Source organism: Triturus cristatus, chromosome 12 (assembly GCF_964204655.1).
Source record: "Triturus cristatus chromosome 12, aTriCri1.1, whole genome shotgun sequence".
Lineage (NCBI taxonomy): Eukaryota > Metazoa > Chordata > Amphibia > Caudata > Salamandridae > Triturus > Triturus cristatus.
The window spans coordinates 11484389-11509857 of record NC_140595.1 but is presented as its reverse complement, the minus strand read 5'-3'; the positions used below and the strand labels follow the sequence as shown (position 1 = coordinate 11509857).

At 51.9% G+C, this 25469-nt stretch overlaps 1 protein-coding gene across 10 annotated transcripts in view; it reads left to right on the top strand.

The window, feature by feature from the left end:
- Window positions 1-25469, top strand: part of MISP (mitotic spindle positioning) — a 209595-nt gene that overhangs the window by 179910 nt on the left and 4216 nt on the right. For all 10 annotated transcript variants that reach the window (XM_085639004.1, XM_085639005.1, XM_085639012.1 and 7 more), the window contains 4 exons: window positions 5224-5471; window positions 11929-11974; window positions 21136-21383; window positions 24625-24663. In XM_085639004.1, the coding sequence (XP_085495130.1) occupies window positions 5224-5471; window positions 11929-11974; window positions 21136-21383; window positions 24625-24663 (581 nt within the window). The remainder of the gene's footprint in view (window positions 1-5223; window positions 5472-11928; window positions 11975-21135; window positions 21384-24624; window positions 24664-25469) is intronic.

The following is a 25469-nucleotide window of genomic DNA, read 5'->3' as shown; positions in this document are numbered from 1 at the left end:
CCTCCAGAGGGCGTCTGACTTGTAAGCAGTAGTAAAATACTCCTTGTGAAGAGTGGGTCCAGAGGGCGAGACGCCCCTTCCGTCCTCCAGAGGGCGTCTGACTTGTAAGCAGTAGTAAAATACTCCTTGTGAAGAGTGGGTCCAGAGGGCGAGACGCCCCTTCCGTCCTCCAGAGGGCGTCTGACTTGTAAGCAGTAGTAAAATACTCCTTGTGAAGAGAGGGTCTGGAGCGTCAGAGGGGTGAGATGTCCCTCCTGTCCTCCAGAGGGCGTCTGACTTGTAAGCAGTGGGGAAATACTCCTTGCGAAGAGTGGGTCCAGAGGGCGAGACGCCCCTTCCGTCCTCCAGAGGGCATCTGACTTGTAAGCAGTAGTGAAATACTCCTTGTGAAGAGAGGGTCCGGAGAGCCGGAGGAGTGAGAACCCCACTGCGTCCTCAAGAGGGCGTCTGACTTGTAAACAGTAGTGAAATACTCCTTGTGAAGAGAGAGGGTCTGGAGAGTCAGAGGTGCGAGACGCCCCTTCCGTCCTCCAGAGGGCATCTGATTTGTAAGCAGTAGTGAAATACTCCTTGTGAAGAGAGGGTCTGGAGAGTCAGAGGGGCGAGATGTCCCTCCTGTCCTCCAGAGGGCGTCTGACTTGTAAGCAGTAGTGAAATACTCCTTGTTAAGAGTGGGTCCAGGGGGCGAGACGCCCCTTCCGTCCTCCAGAGGGCACCAGACTTGTAAGCAGGAGTGAAATACTCCTTGTGAAGGGAGAGGGTACGGTGAGCCGGAGGGGCGAGACGCCCCTTCCGTCCTCCAGGGTGCGTCTGACTTGTGAGCAGTAGTGAAATACTCCTTGTGAAGGTAGGGTCTGGTGAGCAGGAGGGGCGAGACGCCCCTTCCATCCTCCAGAGGGTGTCTGACTTGTAAGCAGTAGTGAAATACTCCTTGTGAATGGAGAGGGTCCAGGGGGCGAGACGCCCCTTCCATCCTCCAGAGGGCGTCTGACTTGTAAACAGTAGTGAAATACTCCTTGTGAAGAGAGGGTCTGGAGAGTCAGAGGTGCGAGACGCCCCTTCCGTCCTCCAGAGGACATCTGACTTGTGAGCAGTAGTGAAATACTCCTTGTGAAGGTAGACTCCGGTGAGCAGGAGGGGCGAGACGCCCCTTCCATCCTCCAGAGGGTGTCTGACTTGTAAGCAGTAGTGAAATACTCCTTGTGAATGGAGAGGGTCCAGGGGGCGAGACGCCCCTTCCATCCTCCAGAGGGCGTCTGACTTGTAAACAGTAGTGAAATACTCCCTGTGAAGAGTGGGTCTGGAGAGTCAGAGGTGGGAGACGCCCCTCTCGTCCTCCAGAGGGCGTCTGACTTGTAAGCAGTAGTGAAATACTCCTTGTGAAGGGAGCGCCTGGCGAGCCGGAGGGGTGAGACCCCCCCTTCCGTTCTCCAGAGTGCATCTGTCTTGTAAGCAGTAGTGAAATACTCCTTGTGGAGGGAGTGTCCGGCGTGCCGGAGGGGCGAAGCGCCTGTTCTGTCCCCCAGAGGGCGTCTGACTTTTAAGCAGTAGTGAAATACTCCTTGTGGAGGGAGAGGGTCGGGAGAGCCGGAGCAGCGAGATGCGCCTTCCGTCCTCCAGAGGGAATCTGACTTGTAACCGGTAGTGAAATACTCCATGTGAAGGGAGCAGGTCGGGAGAGCCAGCGGGGCAAGACGCCCCTCCCCTCCTCCAGAGGGCGTCTGACTTGTAAGCAGTAGTGAAATACTCCTTGTGAAGTGAGAGGGTACAGGGGGTGAGATACCCCTCCCCTCCTCCAAGGGGCGTCTGACTCATGAGCAAGTAAGTCTACTATCTTCTTTATTCCGACCATCTCTTCTGTCAGAAGTAATCATCTGCCTTATTCCTCCCGGGCACCCTCTTACAAGTACAAAATCCCTATCACCCCTCATAGCCCAATCGTCCCCGTCACCAAAACAGTCTCATCAGAGTTGCGCTGTCTGCTCCACAACTGCAGATCTGCAATGAAACACAAACTGGAAATCTCTGACACCATCACCCTTCACAATCTCGACATGCTTTTCCTCACAGAGACCTGGTTCAATGACACCTCTCATTCTATGTTTGATCTTCTGCTACCCACTGACTACTCTATCCTTAGAATTGACAGAACAGACAAGGTTGGGGGAGGTGTTGCAATCATCTTTAGAAACTCCCTTCAACTGAAGGCTTTTCCTAACAGCTCCTTCCGTACTTTCGAATGCCTATCTCTTGAGCTTGAAATCCAACACTGCTCACCCCTCAGATTTCATGCCATTTACCACCCGCCTGGTGGCTGCTCTTCCTCTTTTTTGGAGGAACTCACCGACTTCATCCGCGACCAATACTCGCAAAGTGACAGACAGATCTTCCTGGGAGACTTCAATCTCCACTGGGGCTTGCTGGAGGATCCCTCTGCTAGCAGGCTGGCCACCTTTCTCTCAGCAAACGACCTCATCCTACACTGCACTGAAACAACACACTCGAAGGGCTCAATTCTGAACCTTGTTATATCTAAAGCAGACATGCTTACTGTTGCTATCCCTATTCATGTAGACTGGTCTGACCACTTCCTCATCCCCTTCTCTCTTCACCTATCACACTCTATAACTCTTGGCCAACCTAAAAGGACTACTACCTGGTTCCGTAACACCAAAACCATTGACCTTGATACTCTCTGTGATTCTGCTATGATATCACTTCCAAGGCTAGACCCGAACATGGATCTCAACGATCTCACCTCCCAATGCCTCTCAGTCCTTGCAGTCGAAATCGATAATGTTGCTCCTCTCCAAAGCAAAAGGAAAAGGCCTATTCCTTCAGCACCTTGGTTCAACAAACCCCTTTATGAAGAAAAGAAGAACCTGAGAATCCTGGAGAAACAATGGAGACAAGCTCCATCCTCCACTAATCTTTCTACGCTACGATCAGCAAGATCCAAGTACCACAATCACATCTTCCGTGAAAAAGCATCACACTTCAAAACCCTCCTCGACTCAGCCAAAAACAGACACAAAAAACTTTTCGATCTCGTCAAAAATCCTAACTGCTCTGCCCCAACCCTTAAGCCAGAGGATTCTTCAAAGAAAGCAGCGGAATTCGCTATATTCTTTGATGAAAAAGTGAAATCATTGGTGGATCAGGTCATTCATCCTACCCCCCTAGAGGAGAGCAAATCTTTAGCCATTTGGCAGAACTTTGATGCCATCTTTGAAGATGCCCTCCTCAAATGCATCCTCGAAACAAAGCCCTCCAGCCATTCTCTTGACCCCATCCCTAGCGCCATTGCCATTGACTTCTACACCCATTCTCTTTCCTATTGGACCACTCTGGTCAACCTCTCCCTCTGTCAAGGCTCCCTTCCTGCGTCCTTCAAAACTGGGCAGGTTACCCCTCTGCTTAAAAAACCCACCGCTGATGCGAACGACCTCAACAACTTCCGCCCCATCACCAACCTCCCTCTTCTTGCAAAAATCACAGAAAGATGTGTAGCGAAACAACTCTCTCGTCATATCAAGAACAATGAACTTCTTGACAATTTCCAGTCCGGCCTCATTCAAAACTGCAGCACTGAAACAGCCCTGCTGCAAGTGATTGATGACGCGTTGCGGATACTTGATTTGGGAGAGTCTGGTCTTATAATCCTCCTTGACCTTTCTGCAGCCTTTGACACTGTCAATCACAACACTCTCCTTAACACTCTTCAACAGAGAATGGCCATGGAGGGCACTGTGCTTAAATGGTTTGCCTCCTTCCTCTCTGATAGATCCCAAATGATCAAAATAGCGAACAGTCTTTCATCTCCTCTGGCGGTCGGTCAAGGTGTTCCTCAAGGCTCTATACTTGCACCCACTTTGTTCAACCTCTATTTGGAACCATTGGGCAATCTCCTAAGTAAATCTGGCATCATCTATCATCTTTATGCGGACGACACCCAAATCTCCCTTAAGGTGTCCTCCACACACGATCTCTCCATCCTAAACTCTACTCTCAACTCTATTCAAAACTGGATGTCAACTCATCAACTCATTCTGAATCCCTCCAAAACTGAATTCCTCCTCCTCTCTAGCTCACTCTCTCCTCCTCCTGTTCAATCTTGGCTGGATCAGCTGAATGTACTTAACAGTGAACCTATTGTTGTCGACAGCGCAAAATCCCTTGGTGTCGTACTCGACAAAAGGCTCAATCTACTCTCCCACATCAATTCCATTGCAAAGAATGTTCGATACCAACTGCGCCTTCTGTGGGGGATTCGACGCTTCTTCGAGGAGCAAGACTTAAAAACCCTGGTCCAATCGCTGGTTCTCTCCAGATTAAACTATTGCAATTCTCTTCTTACTGGCCTCCCCAAATCCCACCTTTCCCCTCTTAAATCCGTTCTCCATTCAGCGGCTCGTTTTATTTTTGGGGCCAAAAGAAGTGACCACATCACACCCTTGTTGTCTTCCCTCCGTTGGCTTCCCATCGAGGCAAGATCAATCTACAAGACAGCCTGTATCACCCACAAAGCTTTGCACAATTTGTCCCCTCGCTACCAGGCGAATAAACTGAAAATCTCTGGAGGCTCTAGACCGTCTAGTAATGCAAAAGGGAAAGATCGATGGCTCAATCCTTCTCAGGCAATGCAGTGAGAATCTGGAACTTGCTTCCGCCACAGCTCCATACCACCACCTCTACCCGGACCTTCAAAACTGACCTCAAATCTCTTCTCTTCCAGAGACACTTCCAGAACTAAAACACGCCCTTTCAAGCCCCAAGGAAGTTCTTTCACTAATGTATATTTGTATTCTTTGCCTGTACAAGCGTCATCCCAGTGTGTTTGTGAGTGACTGCCGTCTATGGCTGTATCACACCTCTTCCTGTATCTCATTTGCTTCTGTAACATGTACATTTGTAACATTCTCCTCATGTAACGTAACTGGTCCTATTGTGAAGCGCCCTGACACCTTTGGGTAAGGTCCGCGCTATATAAAAATGCATAAATAAATACTGTGAGATTTATAAGGTGTAAAGGGGATTTCTAGGCCTATGATTTCTATCACAAATTAAAGTTCTCCTTGAAGCCTGGGTCTCCCAGAGGGGGGTGTTTTGGGGGGAGCCTGGGTCTCCCAGAGGGGGGTGTTTTGCTCTTGTCTGGAGAGGCTGCAGAGCCTGGGAGCTCTTGGAGGCCGCTGGACCCTCACCCATCTCTCGTTGCTCCCTCAGGGTCACCGGACAAGCACGTCGTCTCGCTCTTCGCAGCCCCCTTCCGGCCCCTGGCCTTCACGACAGCACCGGACCCCTCCTGGGACACAGCCCTAAGGGAGGAGAGCACCCCTCCGGCATATGGGGTCACAGCCAAGGGCCCAGCGCCCCCACCCTTGGAATGGGAGCCCAGGACCCCCGGCAAGTTAAGGGACGAGCAGTTGGAGGAGTTTGAGAGGAGGTCTCGGCGGCAGAGGGATGAGTGCGGTGTAAGTACTCGTGTAGGGTTGGGGGGCTGGGGTGTATTTGGGGCAGTTTCACGCGTCTGTTGACAGGCAAACGGGGGGTGGGGAGATTCAGGCACTGGTTCCTTTGACTCCATCTACTCCCCCCATATAATGACCTTCCAGGGGAGTGCGATCCTGAGGGGCTCCTGTGTACACGCGCCCTCCATCCGCGAAACTGCCTTTACTCCGAAGTTTTTACATCGCATTGCAATTTTCACACATTTTTTACATGGAAGGCTGTTGGTATGCACGTCTTTACAGCACAAGACAAAACCACGCCTTTGAGGGTAATTAAAACAGGAGGCTTGTGGGGTCTCACCCCAAAAATATAACATTTTCAAATAGTGCCAAACCTGCAAACAACTAAAGCAATTAAAAATGTATTAAGAATTAATGTATCATTAGTGAACAGTAGGTGGCAGTGTTAGACTGTGACAGGACCAGTAGTGGTAAAAGTATGCGGGTATTGGAATGCGTGGTGAAGGTGTTTCTAATGCGAGTGAATGTAGATGCGTGGCACTGGTGTGCGTTGTAAAATCTGCGCTCGTCAGCCAAACTGTTACCGACAGCATGGACGCCAACTCGTTGGTGACTAAGAGTGTGAATAACATTCACAAGGGGTCGACTGCATTTTAGTTCAGCCACCCTAGCCCAAAGCGTTTTATGCTTCACTGTGCTACCTTTTGAATCACGAAATCCATTCGCGATCCAAAACATCAGATTGTCGTTGTAAGATTGTACACAATAGTAAGAATCACTCACTATAAGAGTTGTGACTCTGTAATCAGCAAACTCCAGTGCAAGCACCAGAGCTCTAAGCTCCGCCAATTGTGCGGTACAATCACCCAAAGTCTGCGTATGCACCGCATCCTGTATGAATTCTCCATTCATGAAAGTACCAACAACAATTGCGCAAGCCGCTGAATAAGCGTGCCTTGATCCAGTTGCGGGCTGCGCGGACCCATCAGTGTATATGACACAATGGAACTCCTCCAACGGGCGCAATGTAAGTGGAGCCGGATGAACTAATTCATACTCCAAACTCTCCTGAGTCGGAAGTCCTGCGTCAAAAATGTATTCGACATCAGGCGAGGCTAAGGAGGTCGCCCATTGTATCCACCTTGGATGCAAAGCTTTAGAATTCGGCACACTTGCTTTAGTGACTGCCTCTAAGGCAGGAAATGGTGTTACCACCATCATGCGCTTCCCCTGTGATAGCGCTCGTTCTTTCAGGATTGCCATCTGAACTGCTGTCAAAACTTTTTCGACAGTGGAGAAACGCATTTCAGCCGAAGTATATAAATGAGATTTGTAAGCAATGGGGACAGTGTCTCCTTCATTGTATGTTAAGTACGTGAACCCCTCCACACCCGGTACAATTCTTATGACCAGGTTTGTGTGGTTATCACGAGTTTGTAAATATTTCGCAGTAAGAAGGTCAGACTGCAAAGAGTGTAATGCAGCCGAATGTTCTGGCAGCCAGCAAGATTTGGCAAAAGTAGGTTGCACCAAGGCATATAGTGTCTTGATACGCTGGGCATATTCAGGAATGTAGGTACGACCGAAATTCAGAAAGCCCAGCAATGATTGTAGTTGTTTCAGTGTCGTAGGGATACGAAGGCGTGCGCATTTCTCAAGGAACTGCGGAGCCAAGCCTCGGCCCTCATTGTTGAGTTCGTACCCCAAGAATAAAACTGTGTACTCGGCAATGTGGGACTTCTTAAAGTTAAACTTGTAACCAAAGTCCGCAAACATAGTAATTATGTTGTCCACGCGAGCAAGGTGTGGAAGCAACTCGTCGTCTGTTAAGTAGATGTCATCAACGTACGAGTACGCCTCCGGGTCTACTATCTCTAAGAGAGAGACCACACGGGCAGCAAATACCCCAGGACTATTCTTATAGCCCATTGGTAGCCTTTTGAACACTTTTTGTTTACCACCCGAAGTAAAAGCGGTCCACTCATAACTATGAGGGGATATGTTATGGCAATAAAAACCATTGGACAAGTCGAGTGTGGTTTTGAACCTTTTTCTCACAAGACTATCGACGAGAGCTGAACTATGGGTATTTTGCACCGCACAATTCCGGCAGTGCGAGTTTAAGTGCTGGTAATCCAAAACTAGGCGGTACGATCCGTCAGGCTTCGTTACAGTGAATAAAGGATTATTCATGGATGACACACACGTTTCAAGTACTCCCTGATATTCCAATTGTTCAAGGATAGCCGCGACGTGAGACCTAGCCTCACGACGCATAGGGTATTGGGGCTGAGGCTGGGGGTCGGACCGCAATGGAAATTCGTGGAGGGTAGAACTTTTATCCCACCCCACCTGATTACGATACAACGCAGGCGCAAGCACCCGCGCCCACTCCTCGGCCAACTTCTTAGACTCCTCCTTGGGCACTACGTGTCCAAAAGAAGGAAGAATGACTTCTTCCCCCCTTGGAGCATTTAGAACGAAAGCCGGGGGCCAATCTTTATCCGCCAATAGTATATCATAGGTGGTCGTTAGATTATCCCAAAATACCGCGTTAATTTTTCGTTGTATGTCACCCTCAATATTGAGGACTACGTCAAATAATCTCTCAGGGGGGGCTACGCGAGTATCAGCAGTTTCTACTGTTACATAGATTTTAGTTGCTGTCGCCTCCAGAAATGGACGCAGTGCTCCCCGCACTACTGTAACTTCCGCCGCGCTGTCTAGCAGCGTCAGCGCCCATTTCATGTTCAGAAGCTGTGTCCGCACCATCTGAGGCATACTTCGCTGAGATTGCAGCAACCTTCTTTTTCTGAAACGGAGGACGTGGACGTGCAGAATCCTCCTGCTTGCCTTTTCCGTCCGCCTGTCGGGGCTGGTCTCGACCTTGAGCACCCCGGCCTCTCCCACGGTCTCCTCCACCAAAGTGTGAAGCCGCCGTTTCCTGTGAAGAACGAGGAGAGCGCTGGTCAGGAACCTGAAACCTATCAGGTGACTTAATACGAGAACGATCACGCAAATCATAAGTGCGTTCAACATATGCCTGAACTGGGGACGCTGGACGAGTCTCCTGTTTCTGTTGCTGTTTATCTTGTTTTTTAGCTCGCCAATTTTGTTTTGGAAAGTTGGGTTTATCGTCTTTTGTAGACGAACTCACTTTAGTGTGCTGTACTACATCAGGAATTCTGATGACGGGTTTCACGCCTAGGGCACTACGTCCGACCATCCTATAGGCTTTCACAATAACTTTTGCAAACTCCCTCGGCTTATCGTCATCCGCAATAAGTGCCATCATGTTTCCCACTTGAAACTGCATGGCATCTCCTTTGAGATTTCCCATAATCATGGAACATACTATATCGAAGCTGTCGATAAGCCGCATTCCCAATTCAATAGCTGCTTCCGCCCCATGGTCCTCCTGGACTTTCTTGATAACGGAAGGTAGTACCGACATAGACGTAGTGCCGAAGCACTTCGAATAGGTCGCGGCAAAGACTTTGCCCCAATTGTCACAATCGACAATGTCCGGGACTAGTTCTTTCGGCAAAGTAATAGTGAGTATCCTGTGTTTATCCACAGGACTAGTGTTAGGAAACACGGCTTCCAGTTGATCGAATTTCTCTGCAAGCCAATAAGGATACTCATCCTTATTCTGGGGGCGCTTGCCAACAACCGCGTTTACCATTACAGGACTGATCACAACCGCATGATGGTGATCAGCCCCGTGTCCCGCAACTGCAGGTGCCCCCACCTGTACAGTGCGCAACACATACTGCACTAACGCCCTATGGACCGTAATCAAGGTCGTGTGTAGTATACGTAAGCTATCCACTCCTACCGTCAGGTAGCGTGGATGAGGCGTATGTCCGGCCAGCACCGGCCAAGTAGCTCCTTCAATTGACAAAGGACCCAGTCTCGCCGGGGTGACCGTGTGGGGGAGGGCGCCATTAAACCAAATAGTGTGCTGCCAGGTTGAAATAGGAATTTCTAAAGCCATATATGGGGTATAATGAAGAGGCACCTGCGTAGCAGTGTATTTGTGGAACATCTTATCAACGTCTTCCACAGCCTCAAGGGTAACCCAAGAGTAAAACAACTCATAAGGGTAAGTAGCACTTGCACTTACGACAAACACCACTGCCATCCCGTCATCAGGCACCCCGTACGTCCTCAAATGAGCACGCAGAGACACCCTACTATGAGCGGGAATATCTACCGCCATTAGGATTAAAAAAGAAGATACAACGAGATCTTCAGTAGCACTTGGGCTTAGATTAGTGTAACCTTTTTTATTATCAAGCTTGAAAGAACCTATAGCCTAAAACCTAGGTAGGTTAAACCGTCACTCCCGTTATCCGGAAACCAGAGTGAGGGCGTTGTGGACTAATAAAAAGCACTACTAAGGCATCTCAGATATTAAGACCAAACGTTAGGTGCGCCATGTTGTAGGGATTCTGCGTATGCACAGAACTATGCGCAGGAAACCAGAACCTTAGAGAATTGTGGTGTACCAGAAACTCCCCTCAGAACTAAGAACCCCTTATCCGACTAGCTTAGTGTCCCATTCGTTATCCGAGATTTAGCTCGGCGGTCCCAATGTATAGACAACCCAGAACATGCGACTTAGTTATTCTCAGGAATGGTGGGAACCCGAAATACCCGTTTGCACATATATATCAGTCCACAACAGAATAACTAAGACACAGTAAAGTTTAAAGAATTTATTCATAAACCTCGAGTCCTGTTATACAGTACTTTGGCTAACATAAGCAGACAAATGGTTAAGATCATTACCATTAGCATTGTTACAATTCCATAGAAAATGAAAGGAGCGATCATATTAATAATGACAGTGGAAAACAACCACCCTCCTTTCTCTAGCAACTAATAAAATATTATTAGACTATTAGAAGGTCTCATAGGCTTGCATAGGGGACCCCATACCGTATAGATCAGCTTTGGTGTATCACATCACAGGATCAGCTCAGTGTTCTCTGCAACAGCTCTTCTATCGAATGCCCTAACAATATGCTGCGCTGTGATATTAAAGCCCACGACATTCTGGTATTTGCAGCTGCGTGCATGTTGTGACTAAACAGTGGTACGATCACCCTGAACATAATCAGCCGGCACCGTCTAGGGTCCTAGAACAGTTCTTTACTCGATGTACAGACCAAGGGCACTAGCAACTGTTAAGGATGTATAAATAACATTCACTTGAGACAAGAGCGAGTCTGCATTTCTCAAATGAATAACATGTAACAACAGTGTCGGGTGCAAAGGCAGCAAAAGCAACAAGATGTTTTTCCAACAGCTAACGTGAATGAGCTAACTTAGCACTGTAAATAGGGAGTGGCCTAAAACCACGTGACAGATGCGTGGCACTGGTGTGCGTTGTAAAATCTGCGCTGTAAAGACGTGCGTGGTGAAGGAAGGCGTGGTAACGACATACACCCCAGGGTCCAGGAGGTGAAATAGGGGTGCTATGCTCACAGAGGCCCGAGGAGCCGTCTGGGGTACAAGATACCCAATGTGAGGCTGGAGGAGTGAGGGCCCCACCTGTCCAAAGAGAAGCCCTGCCGGCTCTGCGGGGCGACCCTTGAGCAGGGCAGGCCTCCGCTTTGGGGTGACTATGCTCGTGATGCTGACAGGAGACACCCCGCTGTGCTTGCGACGCTCCTCATAAGTATAGTGTCTGCATGTGACCCTTGGTGTGGCGTGTCAGCCCGTCGCACCCCCTTGGGCGTGGTACCACGGGAGGCTGCAAGGGGGTGTGCTTGAGGCTTCCCTAGCTACAGGGTCCCAGTGTATGTTCAGGGTCACCTAAGCTGGCGCTGCCTGGATGGGGGGGGAGGGGCACAGTGATGCCCTAAGAAGGAAGGGAGAGGAGACCTCATTAGTTTTTAGAGTAACCTGGGATGACACTGCCTGTTTCTGGGGCTCCGGGAGGATGGGAAGTTGACACGCTTGAGGGGGCTCCTCTGTGGCCCTCGGCAGAGGCCCCCCGGCGGAACACTGGCAGGTACCTCATTCGATTTGTTCCTGGTGAGCTGTATCCCATTATCTCTCGGGGAGACATGTTGGGGAGGTGAAAAAGGTATCCCCAAAATGGCGCTGCTTGAGGGGAGCATACAGAGGTAGGAGCTAGTTCTCAGTGTGCACAACTACTCCTATTTACAGGGTCTCTCGTCATCTGTTCCAAACCCATCTGCCCTCTCTAGGTGCCCCCTTATCCTTCCCTGTGTCTCTTTCTCACTTATCTTCCTGTCTCTCTTTGCCTCCCCAGCTTCGGTACATTCTTTCCTGCGCCCTCCTCGCCCCCCTCCCCCTCCAGCCTCTACCCTCCATATCTCATGTATCCGTCCTCTCTCCATCTGTCAGGTGTCTCTCGTCGTCTCTTCCTGCCTTCCTTACCAGCTTCTCCTGGATGTCTCACCCCAGCCTGTTTCTTCCCCTGCAGGTGTCCAGAGACTTTGAGTCGCCGGGACCGGTCCCAGGCCATGTCAGTAAGTATTTCACCCACACAGCCCTGGTCTGACAACAGCGCCTGTGCGCGTCCTCCTGCTCTCAGCGGCGCAACTCAGGCTTCTGGAGCCCCTGCGGCCCAGGGGGCCCTCCAGGGGCCCCCAGCCCTTCAAGGGAGCTCCATTCAGCCCAAGGTCAATGGATATCTGGGAGACTGGGGGCCCTCTTCACTTTCTGCAGGGGCGGGGGCATCATTTGCGTTAAGACACTGGCTGCCCTCACAGGCACCTGCAGGATGAAGGTCCCACCATTGCCTGCCATGGAGTGTTCTACTAGCTGCACCAGGGCAGGTGGGACCTGTGCGCATGCGCTACCAGCAGGGTATTACATGGCTACTTGAGGTAAAAAGAGCGGCGCCACGGCACTTGTTCATGTATAACATGTGAAGGGTAGTGGGTCACTCTGTGTGGGCACCATGTCGAATCCAAGCCTTGGCTATGTGCAGAGCTGTGGCCTGCTCCATATGAGGACAGCGAGATACACCAGGGCCATGGTGGCCGCCTGGGACATGTGAAGTCGTGGGCCACTCCGAGCAAGGACAGCAGGGTAGATCAGGGCCATGGTAGCCGCCTGAGACATGTGAAGTGGCAGGCCGCACCGTGCGAGGACAGCGGGGTAGATCAGGGCCATGGTGGCCGCCTGGGACATGTGAAGTCGTGGGCTGCTCCATGCAAGAACAGCGGGGTACATCAGGGCCATGGTGGCCACCTGGGACATGTGATGTCATGGGCCGCTCCATGCAAGGACAGCGGGGTACATCACGGCCATGGTGGCCGCCTGGGACATGTGAAGTCGTGGTCCACTCCATGCGAGGACAGCGAGGTACACCAGGGCCATGGTGGCCACCTGGGACATGTGAAGTCGGGGACCGCTCCATGCGGGGACAGTGGGGTACATCAGGGCAATGGTGGCCGCCTGGGACATGTGAAGTCATGGGCCGCTCCATGCGAGGACAGCTTGGTACATCAGGGCCATGGTGGCTGCCTGGGACATGTGAAGTCCTGGGCCACTCCATGCGAAGACAGCGGGGTACACTGGGGCCATGGTGTTTGCCTGGGACATGTGAAGTCGTGGCTCGCTCCATGCGAGGACAGCCGTGTACATCAGGGCCATGGTGGCCGCCTGGGACATGTTAAGTCGGGCCGCTCCATGCGGGGACAGCGGGGTACACCGGGGCCATGGTGGTCGCCTGGTATATGTAAAGTCATGGGCCACTCCATGCAAGGACAGCAGGGTACATCAGAGCCATAGTGGCCGCCTGGGACATGAGAAGTCAGGGACCGCTCCATACGGGGACAGCGGGGTACACGGGGGCAATGGTAGCTGCCTGGGACAAGTGAAATCGTGGCCCACTCCATGCGAGGACAGCGGGGTACATCAGGGCCATGGTGGCCGCCTGGGACATGTGAAGTCATGGGCCACTCCATGCGGGGATAGTGGGGTACATTGGGGCCATGGTGGCCGCCTGGGACATGTGAAGTCGTGGCCCCCTCAATGCGAGGAAAGTGGGGTACATCAGAGCCATTGTGGCCACCTAGGACACGTGAAGTCGTGGGCCACTCCATGCGAGGACAGCGGGGTACACCAGGCCATGGTGGTCGCCTGGGACATGTGAAGTTGTGGCCCGGTCCGTGCGAGGACAGCGGGGTAGATCAGGGCCATGGTGGTCGCCTGGGACATGTGAAGTTGTGGCCCGGTCCGTGCGAGGACAGCGGGGTACACCGGGTCCATGGTAGCTGCCTGGGACAATTGAAGTCATGGGCCACTCCATGCAAGAACAGCGGGGTGCATCAGGGCCATGGTGGCTGCCTGGGACATGTGAAGTCGGGGGCGCTTCGTGCGAGGACAGTGGGGTGCATCAGGGCCGTGGTGGCCGCCTGGGACATGTGAAGTCGTGGGCCGCTCCTTGCGAGGACAGCTGGGTACACCGGGGCCATGGTGGTCGCCTGGGACATGTGAAGTCATGGCCCATTCCATGCAAGGACAGCAGGGTACACCGGGGCCATGGTGGTCGCCTGGGATATGTGAGGTCGTGGCCCGCTCCATGCGAGGACAGCGGGGTAGATCATGGCCATGGTGGCCGCCTGGGACATGTGAAGTCGTGGCCCGCTCCATGCGAGGGCAGCGGGGTAGATCAGGGCCATGGTGGCCGCCTGGGACATGTGAAGTCGGGGCGGCTCCATGCGGGGACAGCGGGGCACACCGGGGCCATGGTGGCTGCCTGGGACAAGTGAAGTCGTGGGCCGCTCTATGCGAGGACAGCGGGGCACATCAGGGCCATGGTGGCAGCCTGGGACATGTGAAGTCGGAGGCCGCTCCATGCGAGGAAAGGGGGGTGCATCAGGGCTGTAGTGGCCGCCTGGGACATGTGAAGTCATGGGCCGCTCCGTGCGAGGACAGTGGGGTACACCGGGGCCATGGTGGTCACCTGGGCCATGTGAAGTCGCGGCCCGCTCCATGTGGGGACAGCGTGGTACACCGGGGCCATGGTGGCTGCCTAGGACATGTGAAGTCGGGGGCCTCTCCAAGCGGGGACAGAGGGGTGCACCAGGGCCATGATAGCCGCCTGGGACAAGTGAAGTCGTGGCCCGCTCCATGCAAGGACAGCGGGGTACATCAGGGCAATGGTGGCCGCCTGGAACATGTGAAGTCGTGGGCCGCTCCATGCGAGGACAGCCGGATACATAAGGACCATGGTGGCCGCCAGGGACATGTGAAGTCGTGGGCCACTCCATGCGAGGACAGCGGGTACACTGGGGCCATGGTGGTCGCCTGGGACATGTGAAGTCGGGGCCTGCTCCATGCGAGGACAGCGGGGTACATCGGGGCCATGGTGGCCGCCTGGGACATGTGAAGTCGGACCCGCTCCATGTGGGGACATGGTGGCTGCCTGGGACAAGTGAAGACATGGGCCGCTCCATGCAAGAACAGCGGGGTACACCGGGGCCATTGTGGTCGCCTGGTACATGTGAAGTCCTGGACCACTCCATGCAAGTACAGCGGGGTACATCAGGGCCATGGTGGCCGCCTGGTACATGTGAACTTGTGGGCCACTCGGTGCGAGGACAGTGGGGTACATCAGGGCCATGATGGCCGCCTGGAACATGTGAAGTCGTTGCCCGGTCCATGGAAGGACAGTGGGGTACACCGGGGCCATGTTGGCCGCCTGGGACATGTGAAGTCCGGACCACTCCATGCAAGTACAGTGGGGTAGATCAGGGCCATGTTGGCCACCTGGGACATGTGACGTCATGGCCTGCTCCATGCGACGACAGCGGGGTACATCAGGCCCATGTTGGCTGCCTAGGACAAGTAAAGTCGTGGGCCGATCTATGCGAGGACAGCAGGGTACATCAGGGCCATGGTGGCTGCCTGGGACATGTGAAATCGGGGACCGCTCCTTGCGAGAACAGTGGGGTGCATGAGGACCAAGGTGGGCCCCTGGGACAAGTGAAGTCGTGGGCCGCTCCGTGCGAGGACAGTGAAGTACATCAGGGCCATGGTGTCTGCCTGGGACATGTGAAGTTGTGGCCCGCTCCATGCGAGGACAGCGAGGTACACCAGGGCCATGGTGGCGGCCTGGGACATGTGAAGTCCAGGGCCGCTCCATGCGGGGACAGCAGGGTACACTGGGGCCATGGTGGACGCCTGGCACAACTGAAGTCGTGGCCCGCTCCATGAGGGGACATCGGGGTACATCAGGGCCATGGTGTCCGCCTGGGCCACTCCGTGCGGGGATAGTGGGGTACATCAGGGCAATGGTGTCCGCCTGGGATATGTGAAGTCATGGGCCGCTCCATGCGAGGACAGCGGGGTACATAAGGGCCATGGTGGCCGCCTGGGACATGTGAAGTCGTTGCCTGCTCCATGCGAGGACAGTGGGGTACACCGGGACCATGTTGGCCGCCTGGGACATGTGAAGTCCAGACCACTCAATGCATGTACAGCGGGGTAGATCAGGGCCATGTTGGCCACCTGGGACATGTGAAGTCGGGGTCGCTCCATGCAAGGACAGCGGGGTACATCAGGGCCATGGTGGCCGCCTGGGACATGTGAAGTCCAGGGCCACTCCATGCAGAGACATCAGGGTACACTGGGGCCATGGTGGCCGCCTGGGACAAGTGAAGTCGTGGCCCGCTCCATGAGGGGACATCGGGGTACATCAGGGCCATGGTGTCCGCCTGGGACATGTGAAGGCGTGGGCCACTCCATGCGGGAACAGTGGGGTACATCAGGGTAATGGTGTCTGCCTGGGACATGTGAAGTCATGGGCCGCTCCATGCGAGGACAGCGGGGTACATCAGGGCCATGGTGGCCGCCTGGGACATGTGAAGTCGTGGGCCTCTCCATGCGACGACAGCGGGACACATCAGGGCCATGGTGGCCGCCTGGGACAAGTGAAGTCGTGAGCCGCTCCGTGCGAGGACAGCGGGGTACATCAGGGCCATGGTGGCTGCTTGGGACGCGTGAAGTCGTTGGCTACTCCATGCGAGGACACCAGGTACACCGATGCCCGTTCTTTCAAATGGTTACACTTTTCAGCTCACAAACTGATTGTTCAGTCTTGCTGTCAGTCTTTTCATGTTAAGGTGTTAGGAAATCTTCTTCTGGGCTAAGTAGGGATGTATAGAAGATTCCATGTCTGCTGACTAGTTTCATTTTCACAGCCTTCGCACTCCATGTTTCTCTACAGCAACTGCCACTGGAAGTCTTTTCACAACGTTGAAAATTATTAGTTTTGTTTTTTCATTTCTTAAGCTTGTAGTAGACCGTGAACTGCAGCTTTGTGCAGCCTGTTACTTTGTGTTACTCTGTTGTGTTGAAGTTCACGGACCTACTCAGAAGTGGTCTTTGAGGCGGACCCGAGGGGCTCATTGTAGGGGCAGCTTGTGAGGTCTCGACAACCCGCAGACACTTCCTCTCCCAGGATGGTGGACACTGTAGGGTCTTCCAAAGCATGGGCTCCTCGTCAGGGGCTTCCCTTACAGGGTCTGGTCTTGGTAGCCCTTTCAATATCCTGACACATCCTTGTTGCGCCCTGTTGTAGGCTGCTGCATACCAACACGCCCTACTTTGCCATGCCGAAAACAAAAAACAAGGGGACCCCACTCACTAAGGAACCAGGGTAATTGATTAGTATCCGAAACAGCGGTTCCTGTGAAATAGTACAATTAAGAATTGATATTACAATGCGCAATCGCAATGAAAGGGTTGGAGGGATGTCAGAAAAAAGGAACCACATACACCAATGCTGTCGTTTAACACATTGGTATGTTATATTTCACAAACAATATAATGAGGTAAACGGATAGTGCGTAGTGTCTCAAGTGAAACAAGAACCTAAAGTCTTTTTGACAAAGTTTCTAAAATTCTTTACAAAAGTCGACTATCTCTAAGTATATGGATAATATACAGCCACTATATGCAATAATAAGTGCTGATTAAGTGGTTCGCTTTCTCTTTACTGTCGACGACGTTTCGAACCTTTGTGCAGTATAGGGTCTCATCAGGCCCCAGGATGTAGGGACATCTGGGTAGGTGACTGCGCAGCAAAGTGAAGATTGTGTGCCAAACGTGAGTAATAGTCGAGGAAAAAGGATACTCACAAGGGAACCCAGCCGGGTCCCCAAGTGAGGGTGTGGGCTGGCAATCGAAGGGTAGCACAGCGCTGATGCAGATATCACACCTAGACGTGTGTGGGCCGATGCGGAAGTAGGAACTCTAATTGTGGTGTTTAGTACACATACGTAGTCATTAGACCTGCAGCAAGCAGACGGATGCGGTCTTGCTGTCAGCGTGTCGTAGTGTCACGCGCCTTTAAGGAACTCCACTTCTACTCAGGAATTTTCCATTTACAAAAAACGGGAGTGGACAGACTCACGCTGATTTCGCTCACACACGTGCTACGTATGTGTACTAAACGCCACAATTAGAGTTCCTACTTCCACACCGTCCCTACATCCCAAGGTCCTGATGAGACCCTATACTGCACAAAGGGTTGAAACGTCGTCGACAGTAAAGAGAAAAGCGAACCACTAAATCGGCACTTATTATTACATATAGGGGCTGTATATTAGCCATATATTTACAGATGGTCGATGTTAGAATCCAGATTCTCGGGTTAGCACAGGTAGGTACTTGTGCCAAGCAGGGAACCTTTCCTCCAGTCAGGGTAAGGGGTTACACTCTAACAATAACCCCTGCTCAACCTCTAGGTAGCTTGGTGCGAGCAGACAAGGCGTTATCTTAGGCGTAATGGTTAAGCATTTGGGACCACATACAACAATTCAATGACACCCCCACAAATGGACTCCACACTGGGTTTACCAATAAGAATCATTTTATGTATAAGCAGATTTAGCACAAGACCCAATAACTTTAAGACGGGCCCACAATACTTTGCAATAAGTAGTTCTTGAGGTTAACCGTATTTCAGGAGTTCTGTGCGCTTCGTGCGCGTCGTGCGGTTCGTATGACTGAAAGAGGCTTGCAAGCGGGGCTCACAAGCGTTTGCAGACGCTCCGGGCGATGCGTACACCATACGGTGCGAAGGGGGCACAGTACCTTTATCTTTCAGGAGTTCGTCACGGACGATGCGGTGAATCCCAGCGCATTTGTACGGCGCAATGTCCTTTCAATTGCGGTGCGAGCTACGGCTCGAAGGGGGCCTCAGTCGCGATGCTCAGGGGAACAGTGCGGGTGTACGGTACGCTGGCTCTTCGTTGCGGCGTTCGAGCCGTACCTTGAGAGCGGCACCTTTGTTCTCAGCGCAATGCGAAGCAGGCAGTACGCGCCGGGGGAGCCGCGTACCAACCACTCCACGCACCACAGCCTGACCTCAGCAAGGGTAGGGGGGCACGCAAAAGGGGTACGATGCAGAGAGGGCCAAATAACAAGTGTCCCGAAGTCCTTCCTTTACGTTGCGAGCTACGGCTCGAGGGGCCTTAGTCGCGGTGCTCGGGCCGGGCAGGGGGAAACAGGCTTGCCAAAGTACGCGTCGAGTTGAGAGGCGCACACTTTTCTCGTCGTCAGCTTCACGGGGAGAACGGCGGTTCTCAAGGGGGGTGAAGTCCACTGGTCCTGGGACTTCGTTCAGGGGGCAAGCTCAGCACAAGCCCTTGGAGACCTTAAACAGCACAAGTTGAAGCAAAGTTTATCAGCAATCTTTCTCCTCTCCTTCAGCAGCAAGGCAACCACTGCAGGCCAATCCCCCAGGTCAGGCACAGTACTCCTCCTATAGCTTTCCCGGTTCCTTCCCCTCAGGCAGAGGTTCGTCTTGTAGCAGGATCTGGTTTCTTAGGAGCAGGGCTCCTACATTTTATACTACATTTCTTTTGTTCTCCTCGGCCAGGGGGGCCCTTGCCTAGTTCAGTCCAGTTCTGGAGCACTTTGTTGATGCGATGCAGGCTTCTTCATTCAGGGTGTAGGGCGGAGTCATCAGACGCTCCACAGGGGGCGGAGCCGGCATTGTGGTGGCAGAGCACAGTCCTATTCAGAGTCCAGGTGTACTCCTCCCACCCAGCTACCTGTCAATCATCCTATTCACCACCAGGCTACATAGCCCTGCCCATCTGGGTTTCCCCAGCTTGTCACTCACGCAAGCCAGACAGCAGATACACATCACGCAGAGGCGGGCTAAAATGGTTAGGCAAGCAAAGGCCAACTTTCTAAAAGTGGCATTTGCAAACGCAGAATATTAAAATAAACCTTACTAAACGATGTACCTTATTATTCTGAGTTCAGGCATACCAAACTCGATTTTCTACCATGTTCCCTGGGCCTGTTAGGATCATAGGATGTAACCATCTTAACAGCCCATGCTGGCCTATGAGAACAGGGTAGCCTTACAATAGTGAAAAACGAAAATGGCTGTAATTCACTATTAGGACATGCCACACACATCAGGGCTTGTCCTACCTTATGCTTACAATGCACCCTGCCCTTGGGCCTACCATAGGGGTGACTAATAGGAAGTTAAGGGAAGGTTTAGGGACTGGCAAGTGTGTGCACTTGCCAGTCAGCATGACAGTACCAGACTGCACGCAGGTTCTGCAATGGCAGACCTAGACACATTTTACCAGGCCGCTTCTGTGGGTGGCACAACCAGTGCTGCAAGCCCACCAGCAGCATTTGTATTTACAAGCCCTGGCACTCCTGGTGCTCTTTACTGGGTCTGACAGTAAACCAAATAAGTCAATCATGGAATCCAACCAACATATACATTTTATATAGGGAGCACTTGCACTGTGGCACTGGTTGGCAGTGGCACAGTGCTCTGAGCGGCCAACACCATAAAAACACATGAGGCACAGCGACAAAAAGTGGAAGGGAGACTCACGCCAAGGTGCCAGGTCTAACAGTCGACTTTTGTAAAGAATTTTAAAAACCATGTAAATATTGTCACAATTTGTCACAAATACTTTAGGTTCTTGTTTCACTTGGGACACTACGCACTATCTGTTTACCTCATTATATTGTTTGTGAAATATAATAAACAAATGTGTTAAATGATTTCATTGGTGTATGTGGTTTCTCTTTTCTGACATCCCTCCAACCCTTTCATTGCGATTGCGCATTGTAATATCAATACCTAATTCTACTACTTTGCCATGCTGCACTAACCAGCACCATACTGCACCCAGTCAAGGTGCCTCTCCAGGACAGCCCGGCAGCTGCGGAAGCTCACCACACCGTGAGGCCAGGCCCCACGTCAAGGGGCCACTCTAGGACAGCCTGGTGGCCGGGTGAAGTCAGATGCCCGATTGGAAACACATCACTTGGTGAAGTCCACCAACCACGACCTTTTATTGAGTGATGCGAACATACATGGTGCTCTTCCAGATACGACCAGATACAGCCATTCATCTCTCCTGCACCACCAGCCAATCACCCTCCCACACCACATACCCCGGCAAGGTGTAAGCCAGGCATTTCTTCATGTGCCACCTCAGGGACTAAAAGGTCCAGTGACCACCTTACAGGCATCCATTTGAGGTCTAGCTCCCCATGTAAAAAGCACAGTGGTGTAACCAGCGTGTACACAAGTTTATGTGTTTATGTTACACATCTGTATTAAGTAGGGGGTTGCTAAAGTGGGGGGTGCTTCCTGGTAAAACTGACCCTCTCTTGTTGCTTCCTGCAGGTCCCCCAGATAGGTATGTCGTCTCACTTTTCTCAACCCCATTGCGGCCCTTAGTCGTGGGCACGGTCCCGAGTGCGTCCTCAGACTCAGCCTTACGAAGTGAACCCACCTATCAGACGTACAGTGCCACGCCGAAGGGCCCTGCACCCCCACCTCTAGAATGGGAGGCGAGGACCCCCAGCAGGCTGAAGGACTCACAGCTGGAAGAGTTTGAGGACAGACGGAGTCGACAGAGGGACGAGTATGGTGTAAGTACTTGTGAGACATGACCCAAGCACTAGCTGCACTAGAGCACTGCTGTTAATGCACGCAGTGAAGGGTTAATGCTGTTACTGTATGTAGACAGGGTGGAACAAGGTATCACGCCCTCTGAAGAACATCACTGTAGACAGGGGGTAAACAATGTATCAAACCCTCTGAAGGGGATCACTGTAGACAGGGGGTAAACAAGGTATCACGCCCTCTGAAGGGGATCACTGTAGACAGGGGGTAAACAAGGTATCACGCTCTCTGAAGAACATCACTGTAGACAAGGGGGAACAAGGTATCATGCCCTTTGATGAACGTCACTGTAGACAGGGAGGATACAAGGTATCACGCCTTCTGAAGAACATCACTGTAGACAGGGAGGATACAAGGTATCAAACCCTCTGAAGAACATCACTGTAGACGGGGGGAGCAAGGTATCACGCCCTCTGATGAATATCACTGTAGACAGGGGGGATACAAGGTATCATGACCTCTGATGAAAATCACTGTAGACAGGGAGGATACAAGGTATCACGCCTTCTGAAGAACATCACTGTAGACAGGGAGGATACAAGGTATCAAACCCTCTGAAGAACATCACTGTAGACGGGGGGAGCAAGGTATCACGCCCTCTGATGAATATCACTGTAGACAGGGGGGATACAAGGTATCATGACCTCTGATGAACGTCACTGTAGACAGGGAGGATACAAGGTATCACGCCCTCTGATGAACGTCACTGTAGACAGGGAGGATACAAGGTATCACGCCCTCTGAAGAACATCACTGTAGACGGGGGGAGCAAGGTATCACGCCCTCTGATGAATATCACTGTAGACAGGGGGGATACAAGGTATCATGACCTCTGATGAACGTCACTGTAGACAGGGAGGATACAAGGTATCACGCCCTCTGATGAACGTCACTGTAGACAGGGAGGATACAAGGTATCACGCCCTCTGATGAACGTCACTGTAGACAGGGAGGATACAAGGTATCACGCCCTCTGAAGAACATCACTGTAGACGGGGGGAGCAAGGTATCACGCCCTCTGATGAATATCACTGTAGACAGGGGGGATACAAGGTATCATGACCTCTGATGAACGTCACTGTAGACAGGGAGGATACAAGGTATCACGCCCTCTGATGAACGTCACTGTAGACAGGGAGGATACAAGGTATCACGCCCTCTGAAGAACATCACTGTAGACAGGGGGTAAACAAGCTATCACGCCCTCTGAAGGGGATCACTGTAGACAGGGGGTAAACAAGGTATCACGCTCTCTGAAGAACATCACTGTAGACAAGGGGGAACAAGGTATCATGCCCTTTGATGAACGTCACTGTAGACAGGGAGGATACAAGGTATCACGCCTTCTGAAGAACATCACTGTAGACAGGGAGGATACAAGGTATCAAACCCTCTGAAGAACATCACTGTAGACGGGGGGAGCAAGGTATCACGCCCTCTGATGAATATCACTGTAGACAGGGGGGATACAAGGTATCATGACCTCTGATGAAAATCACTGTAGACAGGGAGGATACAAGGTATCACGCCTTCTGAAGAACATCACTGTAGACAGGGAGGATACAAGGTATCAAACCCTCTGAAGAACATCACTGTAGACGGGGGGAGCAAGGTATCACGCCCTCTGATGAATATCACTGTAGACAGGGGGGATACAAGGTATCATGACCTCTGATGAACGTCACTGTAGACAGGGAGGATACAAGGTATCACGCCCTCTGATGAACGTCACTGTAGACAGGGAGGATACAAGGTATCACGCCCTCTGAAGAACATCACTGTAGACAGGGGGTAAACAAGCTATCACGCCCTCTGAAGGGGATCACTGTAGACAGGGGGTAAACAAGGTATCACGCTCTCTGAAGAACATCACTGTAGACAAGGGGGAACAAGGTATCATGCCCTTTGATGAACGTCACTGTAGACAGGGAGGATACAAGGTATCACGCCTTCTGAAGAACATCACTGTAGACAGGGAGGATACAAGGTATCAAACCCTCTGAAGAACATCACTGTAGACGGGGGGAGCAAGGTATCACGCCCTCTGATGAATATCACTGTAGACAGGGGGGATACAAGGTATCATGACCTCTGATGAAAATCACTGTAGACAGGGAGGATACAAGGTATCACGCCTTCTGAAGAACATCACTGTAGACAGGGAGGATACAAGGTATCAAACCCTCTGAAGAACATCACTGTAGACGGGGGGAGCAAGGTATCACGCCCTCTGATGAATATCACTGTAGACAGGGGGGATACAAGGTATCATGACGTCTGATGAACGTCACTGTAGACAGGGAGGATACAAGGTATCACGCCCTCTGATGAACGTCACTGTAGACAGGGAGGATACAAGGTATCACGCCCTCTGAAGAACATCACTGTAGACAGGGGGTAAACAAGCTATCACGCCCTCTGAAGGGGATCACTGTAGACAGGGGGTAAACAAGGTATCACGCTCTCTGAAGAACATCACTGTAGACAAGGGGGAACAAGGTATCATGCCCTTTGATGAACGTCACTGTAGACAGGGAGGATACAAGGTATCACGCCTTCTGAAGAACATCACTGTAGACAGGGAGGATACAAGGTATCAAACCCTCTGAAGAACATCACTGTAGACGGGGGGAGCAAGGTATCACGCCCTCTGATGAATATCACTGTAGACAGGGGGGATACAAGGTATCATGACCTCTGATGAAAATCACTGTAGACAGGGAGGATACAAGGTATCACGCCTTCTGAAGAACATCACTGTAGACAGGGAGGATACAAGGTATCAAACCCTCTGAAGAACATCACTGTAGACGGGGGGAGCAAGGTATCACGCCCTCTGAAGGGGATCACTGTAGACAGGGGGTAAACAAGGTATCATGACCTCTGATGAACATCACGGAATATTACTCCTCATTAGCATCCAGGCCAACATTTAGGAATAAATCAGGAGTAGATGTTACATTTCCATTGACTTGAATTGAAATGTAGGCGTTTCTAAGCGGGACAAAGGTGAAATACAACTCCCCTTGGCTTTAGAAACTGGAAGTTTCTTGTCTGTGATGATCACCAGGTCTGTGTCGCTGGGGGTTACATTAGGATCTGTTCGACAGCACCCTTCTCATTGAGACAGAAGTCCTGCTTACTGTCTCATATTTGCTGTTTATGGTTTCTGATTGGTAGTTGCTAATTCTCTCTCCTTCCCCACAGTACGCAGGTATCGACCCTCGAGATGATGTCAATAACGAGGTAAGTCACCCACTGACAGCATTTTACAACCATCTCTTGTGACAGCCCCGCCCTTCACAATTGTCACCTTTTTCTCTTCTCATTTGTGAGATATTCACCTTTCCAAATATTCCCATCTGAACATATTGACTGACAACACGTTACCCCTGGTCCCATGGAGAGCATACATACGGGACCACGCGGAACAGATACCATCAGCGAATGTGTACATGGGTTCATTTCTGATATCAACCGGATGTAAAGTTCTCCACAGCCACACTTGTACGATTGTCCTCTTATGCCACAGAGGTAGGAGTGTCCCCTACAGCCACACATGTATGGGTGTCCTCTGCAGCCACGCAGGTAGGGGTGTCCTCTGCAGCCACGCAGGTAGGAGTGTCCTCTGCAGCCACACACGTAGGAGTGTCATCTGCACCCACACAGATAGGGGTGTCCTATGCAGCCGCATAGGTAGGGGTGCCCTCTGCAGCCACGCAGGTAGGAGTGTCCTCTGCAGCCACGCAGGTAGGAGTGTCCTTTGCAGCCACATGAGTAGCGGTGTCCTCTGCAGCCACACAGGTAGGAGTGTCCTCTGCAGCCACACAGCTAGGAGTGTCCTCTGCAGCCACACAAGTAGGAGTGTTCTCCGCAGCCACACAGGTAGGGTGGTCCTATGCAGCCACACAGGTAGAGGTGTCCTCTGCAGGCACACAGCTAGGAGTGTCTTCTGCAGCCACATGAGTAGGAGGGTCCTCTGCAGGCACACAGGTAGAGGTGTCCTCTGCAGCCACGCAGGTAGGGGTGCCCTCCGCAGCCACACGAGTAGG